This window comes from Phoenix dactylifera, chromosome 9, assembly GCF_051530095.1.
Source record: "Phoenix dactylifera cultivar Ajwa chromosome 9, Ajwa_hap1_PhDact_Kaust_v1.1, whole genome shotgun sequence".
NCBI classification, from domain to species: Eukaryota; Viridiplantae; Streptophyta; class Magnoliopsida; order Arecales; family Arecaceae; genus Phoenix; species Phoenix dactylifera.
This window is the reverse complement of record NC_143198.1, coordinates 3,490,323-3,506,936: the sequence shown is the minus strand read 5'-3', so window position 1 is coordinate 3,506,936 and position 16,614 is coordinate 3,490,323. Positions and strand designations below refer to the sequence as shown.

The 16,614-nt window shown below is 38.2% G+C and overlaps 1 protein-coding gene across 1 annotated transcript; it reads right to left on the bottom strand.

The window, feature by feature from the left end:
* Positions 1 to 789: 789 nt before the first annotated feature.
* Positions 790 to 6,161, bottom strand: LOC103709214 (peroxidase 51-like). Its single transcript, XM_008794444.6, has 4 exons — positions 5,837 to 6,161; positions 5,564 to 5,764; positions 5,309 to 5,474; positions 790 to 1,357 (listed from the first exon to the last, which is right to left on the bottom strand). Exons 1-4 carry the CDS (start codon positions 6,047 to 6,049, stop codon positions 951 to 953), a joined length of 987 nt encoding a protein of 328 aa, XP_008792666.1. The 5' UTR covers positions 6,050 to 6,161; the 3' UTR covers positions 790 to 950.
* Between the last annotated feature and the right edge of the window lie 10,453 nt (positions 6,162 to 16,614).

Here is a 16,614-nt window from a genome sequence, read left to right as displayed (position 1 = left end):
CCGCGTGTGTCCGCGTGCGCCCAGGCGTCTCATCTTGACAGCGACGCGTATGGCCCTGTAGACCGTACACGTGGAGGGCTAGTAGGCATCCTCGCGTGTCGTACCGTGTGGTTGCTCACGGATATTTCTGGGCTCGTTCGCGGTTTCGCTGTCCGCCGAGCTGACGATGCGTCGAAACCTACGGATTAGATCTCGAGAGAGGGGAAAGATCCGAGAGATCCGGGACTGTTGAGTGTTGACCCTTAGGTCCCTGGTCGGATCTGGCTTCGGAAAAGGACACGTTTCTGTCGTTGGACTCAGGTTGCGATTTTTTTTGTTTTTTTTTTGGATTTTCGTCTGAAGCAGTTATGCTTGTCATCCCTACTATGGGCCCCGCTGCTGATGTGGCGGTCAAGCAGTCTGCTGATGATGATGCGGCATCCTGAACGTTTTTTTGAATTTTTTGTTCTTGCATCTTGTCATCTTTATGTGAGGCTGAACTGAACGTTTTTGTGTACTCAGGAACCGTATAAGGTTATGTGATATTATTGCCCAAAAGTTGTGCTTTAATTTTCTCTGAAGTTATGCTAATCAAGCTAATTTGAAGCTTCAATCAAGCTCAACCCAGACGAGTAAACGTGCAGAAGCTAACAAAATTTTCCTGAGTGATACACAATGTCCACTTCGTGTGTTAACCCATTTATATGTGGGACCATAATTTAAAGGCTCCAATTTGGATGAGTGAAGGAGAAAATCAAAGAAAAATTTAGAAAGGCCACTTGCACTCTCCACCGAAATATCACTAACAAATGAAAGATGAAAAGGAGCAACTCTATAGCTAAATGATGATGTTACCACGCTTGAGAAGAATCACATTTCTTTTGCATGCGATATCTCACTTATCGCTTGCATTCTTAGCAACAACACTCCACCGTAGCTTTCAATAATAAAAACGACGCTCAGTAATTAAGCTAGTTGAAGGTGGCACAATCGTGGCGAATGTTGCCATTGGACCCGGTCTTGACTCCGGTCCGGCCGAGCTTGATGATGGCAGCGATGAAGGCCTTCTCAAAGGCGGAGGAGCTCTGGGCCCAGGAGTTGACGGTGGGCCTGGACCGGGAGTCGGTGAAGAGGGCCTGGTCCGAGGTGAAGAGGCCCATCCCGTGCTGAAGGTTCTTGTAGTACTGGTTGTCAAAGGTCCGGGGGGTGATGGGGTCCATGTTGACGGCTATGGTGGGGTCCACGTTCTTAGGGCACATGGCCTGTAGCTGGGCCGCATAGGTTTGGTTTAGGGTGGGGTCCACTGGGTTCTGGGAGCTGAAGTCGTAGATGCGGTTCGCAAACCTGCTGCAGTGGGAGAACCCAACAGTGTGAGCAGCTGCAAAGTTGGAGAAAAGAGGAGCGTCAGCTTAATTTCTACTCTCTTTTTTTTGGCCATTTACTTCACAATTAACTTGAAACAAGTTATGTTTTAATTTTCTTTTCTTCTGTTTCTTTTTAATGGTTCTACATATTAACTCAGCAATGTAAATTTGGGAATGGTTCTCAAAAGGCACAAAAGAAAGAAACTAAAAAAAAGCTAACATGTACTCGAGTGCATGACATTGAAAAATCATGTACATCTTTGGTGGCTGGTTTTCCTTATGCAATTTTTGGGAATGAGTTTTGGTTATTCAGGAGTGTTTATGATTGATGTTGGTTTAGCATTACTTTTTATAAATTTCAAAAATTTCTTTCAGGCAATGGTAGTACATAAAGATATAAGAGAAACTATATCTTATGCGTGATGCACCAGCTCAATTCATTTAAAACACATACTACTCTAGCCATCTCAATGTATGAAAAAAAAGAGAGGAAGAGAGTGGAGAGAAGCAGTGGAGAAGGGAAGAGGGATCGAGTGGGCAAAGTAGCGCTCGTCATCAAGCGTAGGATACGAGCTAGAGTTTTGAAAGAGGGCGGAGAGGAATGATGCTTAGGAGGCGGAGTGCTCTTCCTTTTTCTTTTTATCTCACTATGTTGAGGTGGCTAGAATAGTACACACGGTAAAAATTAATTAGCTCAGTGTATCGTTGAATTGGAACATCGAGTATAGGATATAATTTCTCAAAGATACAGTGCACGATAACCATATACAGATATTCTATTGTTGCTGGCTTGTTTTTGTTCCTTTCTATATTGCTGGCATGCATGTAAATAAAGTTGAAAGAATTAGGCATCACTGGATGCTGCAAGAGCCAAGCAAAGATATGGAAATAATATGGTTGGGATTGATCAAATGTATAAAGGAAGATGTTATATCTTAAATTCTCAAGGCTTCTATCTTTATTTAGTTTCTCTCACTTCCATGAGAACCATGATTTTGAAGCCTTGACCAACTTGGAAGATCAAGTAATTTACAGACATCATGCAAGAATATTGGAAATATTTGGAGAAATTTTTTTTTCTATATTAGTGAGTGTAAGGAAGTTATAATCAAATTCTCAAGCCAAACAACAAACCATTTGGCCTCAAAGTTGGATTACATGAAATGATCCATCTACCCTATCCAAAGTTGCACCTACTTGTACTTTAAAGTGGACTAGCAGTTGCACATGTGCAATATATGCTTGAAAATATAAAATTTTAAGCTATATTATATACCTTAAAAATTGATTAATTATCCTAATAGCTTTTTCACTTGTGTTAACTATCAAATCAGATCTTTTCATAAAAAATCTAAAATGAATTGGATAGTATCTCCTCCTCTAATTGGATCTGAATAGATTTGATTTTTTGATTTGACTCCTGACTCTATCCCAATTACTAGTAATTAATTGCACCGAGTAATGGATGTATCACCCTTAAAACTCATCCTTAGAAAGAATGATTAGAATCAAATTATTTTCTCTTTCCTTTTTTTCTAAGTGCTAGGATTTTTATTATTTTGTTCTAAAAAGGTCAAATTTATTTAAACAAAAGTTAGTTATGTATTGTGAGCAATGTGGAAGGGTATATTTGAAAGTTAAAAATAATAGATGGAACTGGAATGAAATATTCTACAAAATCAAAACTATTCTTTCATATGGTATAGAGAAACGGTGAAGAGTAATATTTTTAAGTTATCACAAACCGCTAGTTACTTAACATAGACAGGCTTGATAATACAAAGCACAGAAATTTTTGCTCAAAATTTCTAATGCAACTGTTTGCATGGCATTTTCCAGTGATGAGGACAAGAATTCTCAAATGAAAAGATAATTCTTCGCATAACTATGTTGTCATGACATTTAAATACCAATACCAGCTTTTCTTTTTCTTAGTCTTCACTTTCTAGCATATCATTTCTCAAGCATCAAAGAAGTCTATGTCTACTAATCACAGAGTTGATCAACAATAACTACATTAGAACGCCATTTTCATCCACAAATAACTGAACAAATTAACCATGCATCTCTCTATGTTGTTTACTATGACATCCTCTATAGGTTTTTTCTTCAAATTTAATTTTCTTTTATTGAGGAATTTTTCTCAAAAGAAATTCTTTTATGACTTTAAAGTATGAACAATATAATTCCCTCAAACAAAAATTATGAACAAAATGATATCTGTTTATTAGTCAAATATGTCGTGCCTCATTTAAATTGACTAGTAGTTTTAAAAGAAACCATATAATTGAGACAATGACCTAAGGAGTGGTTCTGTCAGACATTGGATAAGATATCTTCCAATATGGATCTATATGATTTACAAACTCTACAGCAGACTGAAGTGTGAGTACAATCCAACGTGGCACTTTTGTTCTTATCCTCCAAACTTCAAACAACATCACTTTGAGAACACTTCTACGGCATCGCTCAACTTGGCAAATCCCATTCACTAACGTCAATATCTATCCAGGTGAATTGCTCAAAGATTATGTGATTTCTAAAGGGATTTGTAGGTCGCTTGTGTGTTACATCAATATCCTTATTTTGATGTAACTACATCCAATCAAAGTAGTTGAATGCCACAATTTAAAAAAAAAGTCGAGTTGGAGACAGGCTAGCATTGTGCCCGTTAGGTCACAGAAGTTAGTTCCTTCATTTCCCTTTGTAACACGCTAGTTTGAGCTGGATCCAGGACAGGTCAAAATTCAAAGATGTCCAGCATGCTAGGAGAAATTATATCCTATACTGTACGCACCAATATGGCCGTGCAATATGCCAATCATATTGTCTCAATTCCGTTTGTAACATGGCAGTTTGAGCTGGGTCCAGGACCGGTCAAAATTCAAAGATCTCCAACATGCTAGGAGAAATTATATCATGCACTGTGCGTACCAATATGGTCGTGCATCATGCCAATCAGTATGATGAATAAAGCCTATAAAAATGAGATGATGTGGCTGGCATAGTATACAATCATATGGTGCATGCTGTGCAGGATATAATATCTCGCATTGTAGGCCCTGGTCCCACCGCATGGCTAATAAGGCACAGTAGTAGGCCTAACTTGTGTGTAATGTTGGCCTACATGGCAGGAATTATGGGCAAGAGCAATCCATCCATGCACGAACGCACTCACTCGAGAAGAAGGTGGAAACATCAAAAAAAAAAAAAAAAGAACAACAAATTATATGAAAGATCTTATTTTTATGGATGTGTGCAAGCTGGCAGACGTGATTCTTTTCTTTGCTTTGAAAGGGTGAATGAGCTCCTCCACCGACTCACCGTGGTCCCTCTTCTCCTTTTGTTTGCTTTTCCTCGTGCTGTTATTGTAGCCTACTATTAAAAAAGATCTCCAAAGAAAATTTGTATGTGCCTTTGCGTTCTCTAGCATAGCATTGTCCTCACAGTATGTGAAATCACTTGAACACAAACAATCATCCAATAAATACATAATTTCTATAGGCATTATGGAACTATGATAATCTTCTCCATTCAATCTCATGACGAGATGCTCCTAATCGAGAGAAGAAAGAGAATGGAAGGGCCCATGCCTCATAGCTTGAGTCATACTCGATCCTGACTGGGTCCTTGCCCATTTTGGCTTCTCTTAGCAATAAGACTAATAAAAATTGTAATGCATAATGAATCCAACTCTAATATCATTTGTTACAAACCCACATTCCGAAGCTTAAACTGTTAGGAGGAGGACGAGAGGTATATATAGTCCTCATCGCTGAAGCACATGATCCAATGAAGCAGAATTGAACATACTATTCTGTTTCTTCAGCACTAGTTTTAAGCTGTCTTATATGTTCTCCGCATGCTAATTGATCTACTGGCCTTAATTTAGGTATCCAAATTAGACTTCATGCAATTCCTAGCAAGCAAACATATGTAGAGGATAACTATCAATCTAGAATTACCTGAGAGAGCTATCATATCGGCCTGAGAGAGCCCATTCGCTGCAAAAATGGCACTGAGCTGGTTTAAATCAAAGGTCGGTTGTGGCAGCTTCCCGTTTACGCTCTTCGCCGTGGAGCTCAGCCCATCCAGTCTCCCCAATTCAACTGCATACGATGGCCCGCCGGCCTGTTCAAACAACATCCAACCGAACACTTCCGTCAACTCATAATGCTACCGTATACAGAGAAATCCATGGCTAGGATAAAGTGACCAACCAGTGCTACGACATCCCGGGTGGCCATTGCAAGGATATCGGCACAGGACACCTTATTCCTGCACTGGGGAACGGCGTCCACGGCTTCCTTAGCCTTGATAACAGTATCGAATCCATCTCCAGCCAGGGATAGGTTATCCGGGTGGTCCTTCTCGGCTGTGTTGTTCGCGGTGGATGCAATTATCACTGAAGCATCACAGCCCTATAATAACACCAATAGCTTAGAGAAGGAATCCCTTGCACAGAGTAGATCCATCTTGGGTTTCTGTTGTACCTGAACGAAGCAGTCATGGAAGAAGAGGCGAAGGGTGGCGGGCACGGTGACGAAAGTCTGTTGGAATTTCTTGGTCACAGCATTCCTCACAATGCTCTCGACATTGGGGCAGATGTTGGCGTAGTAATTCCGCCGGAGTTGGGCTGAGCTCAACTGAGGGAATAGGCATATGCTTAAGGTCAGCAGGAACAAGGCCACCCTGATGTTTCCCATCTACTGGTATGAAGGAAAGAGATGGAGAGGGGAATAGAGGAAGCGTTGGGATGTGGAGCATGGAGGACGGGGAATATATAAAAGGTTGGCCGAGCCAGTTAGCCTTTGGAACCTTTTACAGCTAACGAATTAAAGGGACAAAAGGAGGGGTGGAGGGGGAGCGTGGATAGGTTCCCTTTGTCTACGGCCGCCTTAGCTTTCTTTCATCACGACCGGTGTAGACTGACGTGACAAGCCTATCCAAGAAGCCCAAAGAACGTTGCTACAAGAAGAATATCATGGCGACAATGATAGAGCTAGTATGGGGATAGGGAGGGGGCGATGTTCCACGCTAGGCGGCTATCTAGAGAAGTCGGTCTAGGAGCAACAGGGATATCTGGGGGCCGGGAGGTTTCCTGTGGGCTTGCACCCTTTTGGATGCTTGTGTCTTGGCTCATCACAATAGAGAGCAGTTGTCCTTGGTACTCTACGTGGCTCTTATATGCGTAGGGTTTTGCCAGTGAGACTGACTTATTATTTGTTTAGGAATTGTTCTATACAAGCTTGGCACCTTGGAATTACTCGTATTACTATACCAACTATAACAACCCAGGACCTCACCCAAAAAAATAAGTCGGAAAGTATTATTTAGATTCCTTAGTCCTATATAAGCATTCAAGATCTACTCAATATATAGCCGATGTGGGACTAAATGCATGACCATACGAATTCTTACATACTTCCCCCATTTAAGCTCCGACATTCTCGACAAACTAAGGATCTAAATTTCTTCACAAACACCATGATTAGCTTGTAGTCAACCAAAATGGACCCATGTTACTGTATCCCCTAGTCTACATAAGTCATGAGTTGGATCTACTATGATATTCGTATCAGAGCATAGGTTTGATTATGAGTAGAAAATTAAGCTCACAGATGCGTATAGAAGAGTAGGTTTAGATCGAAGTTGTATAGTAAAAGTTTGGAGTATTAGACGAAAGCTAAATATCTTTATTTGTTTGAGAATAAAAGCATATTAAGATTCAAGGATGAAACTCTTTTAAGGAGAGAATAAGATGACCCAGTTAGTGCATGCCAAGTCTACTTGACTGGCCCAACTAAGGTTTGGCTTGGACCAACCAAGCTAGCCTAGGCATGCTTTGCATGACATGGGCAGAAGACTTCTATTAGAGTCTTCTTTCCATCTTCATCCAAGACTCTAACTAGCAGTTAGAGACCTAGGCTTGTCGGAAACTTAGGTCTTCTATAAATAAACATCCCCTTCCCTCTATAAATATTCACCACTGAGCAACTCTTCTCATTCTCTCTTTCTTCCTCTATTCTCCCTCTGAGTTCGCAACATCCCGACACTATGCCTGCTGAAAATTGGGGCTGCATCACCACTAGAGCCCAAGGTAAGCCTCGGTTCTCCTTTCTCTTCCTTTCCCCCTATGATAGGACCCCTCATCGGCCCCAACTTCATCAAAAATCACCAGAGAAAAACAAAAAAAAAAACCCTATTATGCTTCTATCTTCTTTTTTTTCAGGCCCCCAATATTGCCGCCTCTTAGACACCAGAGCCTTGGTTGAGTTCTTTGGCCTCCTTACAAGCTTCCACAGCAAAACCATGGCCAATGGCCAAAAATGAAGAAAGTCTCCCTATCCCCTATTTTTCGGCCCTTTTTTCTTTGATTTCTCACTGGCCAATCACCACCGCCGGTTGTCCATCGCCTTCGGCACTAACCATGCCCCCTAGTACTATCTCTAGTGATCCAATCCTCCCCTTCCTCTTCTAGGAGAGGCAAAGCCTTCCTCTTTCTCTCTCTCATGTCTCTCTCTTCTCCCTCTTACTCTCTCTAAGTAGATCCATGAATCCCATTATAGAGTCATGTCCCTCTTTCCTATGGACCCAAGTTGTTCTCAATAAAGAGGCCTTGGTGGCATGTCAAATCGATCACCTCAACTCTTGTTGAGTATCCATAAAACTCACTATTGATGATCTCTATTTAACAATCTTTGCAATGATCAAGTCCCTACTTTATAATTCATTGATCGAATTATTTAGATCTGACCCATCCGAAGCCATCAGGCGCCATCATCTGGCCAACGATCCATTTTTGCTATTTCTTGAAACTTTAATATTATCAAAGTTATTGAATAGAAATTAATTGAGCTTTGCTTGCCTTTGAATAGCTTCGAGTAATTCGCTTAGTTGAATTTTGAAGGTCAAGGCAAAACGAGGTAAGTAATCTGGGCACTCCTTACTAGTTTTTAAATTACCGTTTATTTTATTAAGAAAATAACGATTCTATGTTTTTGTTAAATTAAGGATAAAGCATTGTCATTATGGAAATTATATTTTTTTATGAAAAATTGGTTCCATAAATATTGTAATGCTAATTACTTCTTCATGACTCTAACTTATGAAACTTTGCATGTCATTGTGAAAAGAATGGTTTCATGATTGTTTTACCGTTATTGACTTATTTATAAGCTATGAACTCTATAATAATAATTTATGAAAAGATATTTTAAAATATGGTCAAAGACACTTGTTTAAGAAATATAGATAAAGGTTCTCAGATAGCTATATATGGCCTCTAAAAGTAGAGTAGATCGATATTCAGAGCTAGTTCCATACGATCCTATTGGCAGATAATAGTAATTGGCGTATGACCCTGCCAGTAGATAATAGTAATTGGTATACGATCCTACTAGCGGGTAATAGTAGTTAGCATACGACTCCGTCAATGGATAATAGTAGTTGCCTGCAACCCCATCATGGGTATAGTAGTGATCTTAGCATTTAGTCTAAGAGAAATAATTTAAACTATGAAATGAATAAGTAGCAAATGATTTATGACTTTGTTTATGCTATACACTTAGAACCATGTTTATGAACTATGAATAAGTGGCATCATGATTAGCTTTATAACTTGTTTTATCATATTGTACTATGAAATGTTCTTTTTGAAATGATAGTTATTTTCTCTAAATGATGCACTGATTTATGTAAAAACTTATTGTTGATCAAATAAGATAGTGTAAGGTTTACTTACTGAGTGGTATAGCTTATTTCATTTATATTTTCATTTTCTCAAGTTTTTTTCCTCAATATAAAAAATCATGACATTAGGTCAGTAAGCTATCTTATGAATTATACTCAATAACCATATCCATCGATCCATGTATCCATCCGTCCGTCCATCCAACCACCCATCCTTACATGCATATATACATACATACATTCGCACATCACCAAAACATATAGGATATGGTTAAAATTAATAATCATAATAACATGGTTAAATATGATATCAGACTATACATGGCGTAGTGACATAAAATAAAGGTTCTCTTAATTTTATTATTCTGAAATCCATGAACTTGCCATATAAATAGATATATCTGATCATGACTAGTTTTAACCAAATCACCTCCTACCTATTTGGTCAACATTTTTATATCAAAGCTGCAAGTTTTATTTATCCTATTTTCGAATTCTTTATATACAAGTTCAAACTTTCAGTAGGAAACTTTAAACAAGAGAGGGCATGCAGTTCTATAAAATTCTCTATTTAGAAAAAGCTTATGACATTGAGCGAAGGTAATCTGATTAGACAATTTATTAGAATGTTCTTGGTGACATAGAATAGTATGTTGCCATGAATACTTTTGAACGGAAAGGGAAAGAAAAAAGTAGAGCCAAATTGATGTAATTGTTTCCTTTTAACAGTTGTAAACAAAAGACGATATCGATCTTATGCGCATGTATCTGTATGTTGAACACAAAAGTATTTGAGATCTCCCATGGCTCTGCACTTTATTCAGAAGTCATTCAATTTGAACCTGTGCTCGACTGTTTAGTGAGAAATATCCAAAGTGCTTTCATGCCCTGATAGATTTATCCTTGACTCCTTTTCCTCTGCTGATGAAGTTTTGTTTGATTGCAAATGTTGAAAGGCAAAGGATTTCTTCCAAAGCTTGAATTGAGAAGGTTTATGATCTTCTTGATTGAAATTTTTCTTGGTATACTGCGGGCCCAAGACTTTGGAGATGGATGGATAGCCTAGATTGAAGGGATTGTTTACTCGACAAAAGCATCAATCCTAGCGAACAGGCGGTTGACTGGAACCATCTGATGATATTAGCTAGCTAGCTAGAGCTCACCAGAACTTGCAAGCTCAAAGGTCTGGATGACAAGCTTGAGGCAGGGGGTACCATTAATTTATAGCATGCAGAAGACACTTTGCCGTTCAGCAAGGCGAAAGATAGATATATTGGCAGCTTGAAACTAGTTCTCTATTGTTTTGAAGGGCTCTCAGGATTGAGAGTCAATTACATCAATAGCACCTTAGTGCATATTGGACATGATAGACGACGAGGACAGCAATTGGCCAAGTACTATGGATTATGGACTGTAGAACCTCCCTACCAAGTACCTTGGTAAGGCACTTTACAATACCAAGCTCGGGAAGACTAATTGGAAGCCTTCTCTTGAGAAGGTGGAAAGGCGTCGCTAAATGGTTGTAAGGGGGGATAATTTTATCCTATGGGGGTTGTTGTTTAGTGCTCATCCAATCTGTGCTTACAGCGCTTACCCCTTGCATCATGTATCTTTTTAGTCTACGGAAATGGGTTATACAGAGAATAGAAGCAATTCGAAGGGATTTTTTTCTTGCGTGAGATGGTGAGGTCTCCATGTCCTCCATGGCCGGCTTCCTGGGATACAAGCGTGCAAGAGCAGAGATCAAGACACCTTTGGGTGGTCGTTCCCAGTGGCGAGACACCTTCGGAATGTTGGGGCTCCTCTCAAGGTACGCATTTTACGAACTGTTTTGGCCGCAGCCTTGGGTGTTCCTTCCGAAAAAAGAGAGACCTGGGATACGGCAATTGCTGCTCCGGTGCGCAGCGTGGCGAGAGAGGAATTCTCTAATTTCCATTCGGAAGGAGAGTCCTGCAACTGAGCTCATGGGTGTGCTTCATACGTTGATCTCTCTTTGGATGGCTGAGCCATATCCAGGACTCGTTTGGTTTGCGGGTAGAGGAGGAGGAAAGTATGGTTAACGAAACAATGAAGAAGACCTCACGTTTAGTTGTAAGTTTTCATCAGGAGAATGACAAAAAAATTAGTTTTTTCATAAAAATAAAATTCATAAATTTAATAGGAAAAAAAAATATATAAGATATAAAAAAATCTATTTTTCACCGTCAGATAATTGGGATTTTTTTCAAGCATGCATTTAGATTTTTAGAATTGCATAAGATTTTTTTTTTTTATTAAGATAGAGCATAACATATATTTTACACAACTTTTTTCTAAAAAATAGATGTCCAACTAAATATAATCTACCTTTTTTTATCGCCAACCAAACATAAAAACTACTTTTACAAGCATCATATATCTATACATCAATTTTTCAAAAAAAATATTTTAGTAAAAAAAAATCACAAACCAAATTATAAAAAAACACGGAAGAAGAGAACCCTCAGTGCTACCCAAGATTGAGGTATGAGTTCATGGATCTTGTATATGCATATAATTTTATACTCCTCAAGCCAAAATTCCATATCTCATGTTGTGGACTTCGAACTATTCCGGGGTCATAAGCTTTGTGGCTCTGTAGCTTGTTGCTTATGACAATTTTGAGTTCCATATGGTGACCGTTGAGTCATTCAGAGATTGGTATATGAAAGATGGGGAAAAAATTATGGCATGGTCCGCATTCTATTTTCGCATATTGTGATCTTGAAACCTGTCTAGGGCAACTATATATATCGAGCATAGTAAATGAAACTTGATCACTAGACCCTTCATAGTTTGTTTCAATTAATAATATTCAGTCTTCATATAACAACTATGGAACTATTCAGGGGTCACTAAAAGAAACTTGGAAAAAATTATAGCCATGCCCAAATTCCATCAATTCATGCTGTGACCCAGAACCATTATGAGGTCACTGTACGAAGAACACATAACAGAATTCAATCACCAGACCTTCTGTAATTTGTTGCTTATAGTAATTTTTGGTTTTATTATAATGACCACGAAACGATTCAGAGGTCTCTGTTACGAAATAATCGAAATCAATTTATGCAATGCCCAAATTCTATGTCTGTATACCAAACATAGTAATGGAATTTGATCACCAAACTTTGTTGCTTATAATCATTTTCAGTTTTCATATCATAACCATGCAAGGATTACGATATGAATCGTAAATTTATAACATGGCCCTAACTTCATGTTTCATTAACATGACTCAAAGACCAATCTGGGATTGCTATATTAAGCATGGCAAATGGAATTTTAGCACCAGACTCCCCATACTTTGTTGCTTCTAATAACTAGCTATCTGTTTCCATATAGTAATGATGGAACCAACAATTCAAGTATCCCTATATGAAATATGGAACAAAAAATTATAGCAAGGCCTAGATTCAAACCTTCTGCAGTTTGTTTTTCATAATATTTTTAAGTTTTCATATGTGATCATGGAACCATTCAAGGGTCACAATACGAAACATGCAAAACAATTTATAGCAAAGATCAAATTCCATGTTTTTATATTGAAATCTCTGAACCATTATGGGGTCACCATATGAAGTACAGCTAAAAAATTTGATCAGAGGACTCTATGTAGTTTGTTCCTTATAATAACTTTTAGCTTCCATATAATGATGATGGAATCATTCAAGGGTCACTACATGAAACATTGGCAAACAATTTCCGAGAAAGCACAAATTTCATATTTGCATAGCTAATGGAATTTGATCGCCGGAACCTCCATAGCCGGGTGCTTATAATAATTTTCATCTTCCATATAATGAACCATTCAGGATTGCTATATGAAACATGGAAAAAATTGTAGCAAAGTCCAAATTTTGTGTTTGCATATGGTAATCCTAGAACTAGTTTGCGATCGCTATTAATGAAATTTGATCGTCGGATTGTCAGAGGCTTCAGCCCTTGGAAATCCATTTTTGGTGGCTGTAACATATGCATGCAAAAATAAAGCCAGAAAGGCTTCAGAAAATGGAAGCAGGTGACAAAGTAATTGATGGCACTCTTTAGAAGAAACAAGAATATGTCCACAAGAAATGCTGAAGGCTACATGTTCAAGTGGTCATAGTTGCCAACAAGGTTAGAATTGCAAATGAATGAAGCTGCCTGCAAATATCTTGAAATATGGCCAAATGACCAGCTTGTTCTCTCTGTCTCTCTCTCTCTCTTTTGATCTTTTTTACAGAAAGCTTGTTCATGTTTGCTACTTGGAAAACAAGCTGAACTCCATATGATTAAAAAAAAGCTGAATTTAAGCCGCATTATGAGGATTCGCATATAAAATTACAAATAGTAGGGGATGCCTAACTATGCCATATAAACGACTTTCAACATTTTGCTAATCAAAATCCTAATCCTAATATGACAAGAGAGAGAAAGAGAGATTAAGGAAGTCACAATAAAAACCATAATTATAAACATAATCCCAAAATTTTAATTAACATCACAATGATTTTCTTTTTGCGGAGACTTCTTCCATGGCAATAGCCAAGGCCCAAAAGAGCTAGCGTCCAAAGAGATTTTCTTGCAGGAACCAAAAGTAACTATGCCAGCCAGAGTGACGTCAAGACCACACGATCTTTCCAAGGATCTTATCTTCTCTCCGGGTTCATTGCATCTCCTACATTTTTATTCCTTAAATCCGGAGAAAGGAACGAGGAGGGCCAAGGCCACCCTAGCCATGTCCCACCCAAGAAAGAGTAACCCCAAAGCGTTCTTATCCAAAATGATTCCATTGCCCGGGACCAATCGATAAATAATAAGTGCGGCTTACTCGACTTCCAGACAAAATACACTGCATGCATCATGCGGCCGTTCATGCTATCAATCACAGCTGCTTTTTTTATGTAGATCTTATTTATTAAGCATGCACCGCTACAGAAACAAGCAGTTGTGATTGGTGGCATGAATGTCACATGGTGCGCGCAATATAAAATGTAAGTTTTTGGAGAAGATGCCATGGCTTTTTGTTATTAGTCTTTTAATCTCTACACGATTCAAACCCTAAAGTTTCAAGAGGATTAAAGAATGGAAGGAGAGGAAGGAAAGAACGTGCCTTCTTTGAGACTCCATTGTGAGGTCATTCCCCGTGAGTTTGATTCTTTTGAGAACCCATGAGTGGGGAAAATGGTGGCGTGATGGGTCCGTGTCGGCCGCATTCGAGCCCAGAGACAGGCTGGGGAATGTCCTGACGTTGGATCCGATACTGGCCGGCCACTCATGGGTCTTTTCAATTGTTTTGGTTGCCAGGTGGTGGCCACAATTGGGTGGATTCAAATGGGCTAATTTGCTGGAGTAGTCATAGGCTATATTATGAACTGCATGATAAAATAACTTTTAATAATTTCTTCTATTTTAATTGTTTTTTTTTAATGCTCCTTGGGATGCTTGTCATGTATCAATGGACATGAATCTGATGGTTAAAGATCAGGACTCATCGATTGGAAGTGATTGATAGGATGAGAGTATGTATGTACTTCCTAGCATAATCTAATCTATGATGATTTAGGCATTGTGCTCTATCCTCAAAAGTGATGAGGTGCTAGAGTTGTTTTGTTCTTGCTTCACTTATACAATGTTGAGCAATTAATCCTAATAGATTTTTTATACCAAGACCTCTTAATGCCGAGCATATTTCCTTTTTTGGCTACATCTGGTGTAGTGTGATTCTTAATGGGAAAACCTAAAAGCCCTATAGGGATAAAACTCCTTTCGCCTTGTTACTTTCTTTTTTAAAAAAAATAAAAAATCACGGCATGCACATTATGAGTTAAGGCCATCCTCCTACCCTCATCCTCCCTTCTTCTTTGTCAAGCCTCTTTTCGTCCATATGTAGGACTTTCCTTCATCTGTTCATGAGGTTTTTGATTGAAATGAAAATAGTAGGGTTTTTTCGAGGATTACAAAAGTTTTGCTTTCCTTTTTCAAATACAAAACTTGAAATTATGTGATATCAAGTTGGAGGTTAATACACACTTGACGGTTTGCTGATATATACTTTAAGCTTTTTTCACACATACCTAACAGCGATCCAATATATACCTCTAAATAAATCGATCTACAGTTTTTAGAATATGATATTCTCTAGTATGTATATGGCCAAATGATGCACACCTCAAATATTATCATCCAACAACCTAATGTACACATCTAGGTAAATTAATCCATAGTTTTCAAACATCGTGTTTACTAGTACATAGTATATGGCCACGTGATATATATTCATCAACTTTCTGATACATACTATAAGTTTTTTTAGATACATCCCCGACAATGACCCAATACACATTTTCAGACAAATCAATATGCATTTTTTAGAATATAGTGTTTGCGAGTATATAGTATATGGTCAGATAATATATACTTAGCAAATTAGTTATCTGACAAACCAATATACACCTCACGAAGGAGGAAAGCTTCATGGATATACAGAGAGAGACTTGACGAGGAAGAAGAGATGATGCGGGCGATGGGCGGCTGGCCTCAACTCTTCATGCGTGTAACATAATTTTATCTTTTATTTTCCATATTTTGAAAAAAGTTACGAGATGGATGGACTCCGTTAGTAAAAGAAGTTCAGTCTCAATATGGCTCTTAGGTTTCCACGTTAAGATGCACGCTACAGGAGACATAGCAAAAAAAGAAACCTATTTCATGTAATTTTTTCTGGTGCACATTCCAGAAGATTTTTGTTCGGTATTGTTATCTTTTGCACATCATGTCATGTAAGGTTCTTAGTGAGACAATCGGCAAATTACAATAATACGAATGCAGGAGACAAAGAAGGGGTATGTGATATACTACTGATTTTAAAGATATAATTACCCATGAAGCTTGGCACTGAATGTAATGAGGTTTAGCATATGGATTTAATGATAGGCATTTTGTTGGATAATGATGGTTATGCTTTATAAAGTTGTTCGAATAATAATGCTTAATGTTTTAATAAACTATATAAATTAGTCATTGTTCAAGCTTATCAATTCATGATCTGGCATAACTAAAAATAACACCTTCCAATCTGAATAATTGGATCCCACCACCAAAACTCTATGTGCACCTAAACCATTGAAAAAGAAATGAATACTTCATAATTTGGTCTTCTTTATTTGTGGTTGGAGTAAAGATGAAGAACACTTTATTTATCAACGATACTGACAAACATATTCGGACTCTTTTCGAAACATATTTGCTATAAGCTATAATGATTTGACTATCACAAAAAGAGAGGGTTGATATTAGGGGGATGCGATGGTTAGAGTTTTGACCGTCGACATCTCAAAGGAGCAAAGAGGGATGCCAACTAATTGAGCCAAGACTACTTCAAACCATTAGGTTATCTAAATTTTTTTTTAATTATCAGTAACTTTTTTCTAAAACATAAGCATCAAAACAAAAGTAGCTTTATTCTCTTTATTTTTAGCAAAAGTAGTTAGGAGAAAAGCAGTGTGGGAGAGGAAGCTTGCTTTTCTCCAATATTGCCAACTTGCCTTGCTCTGAGCTTTTAAACATATTGCTCCTT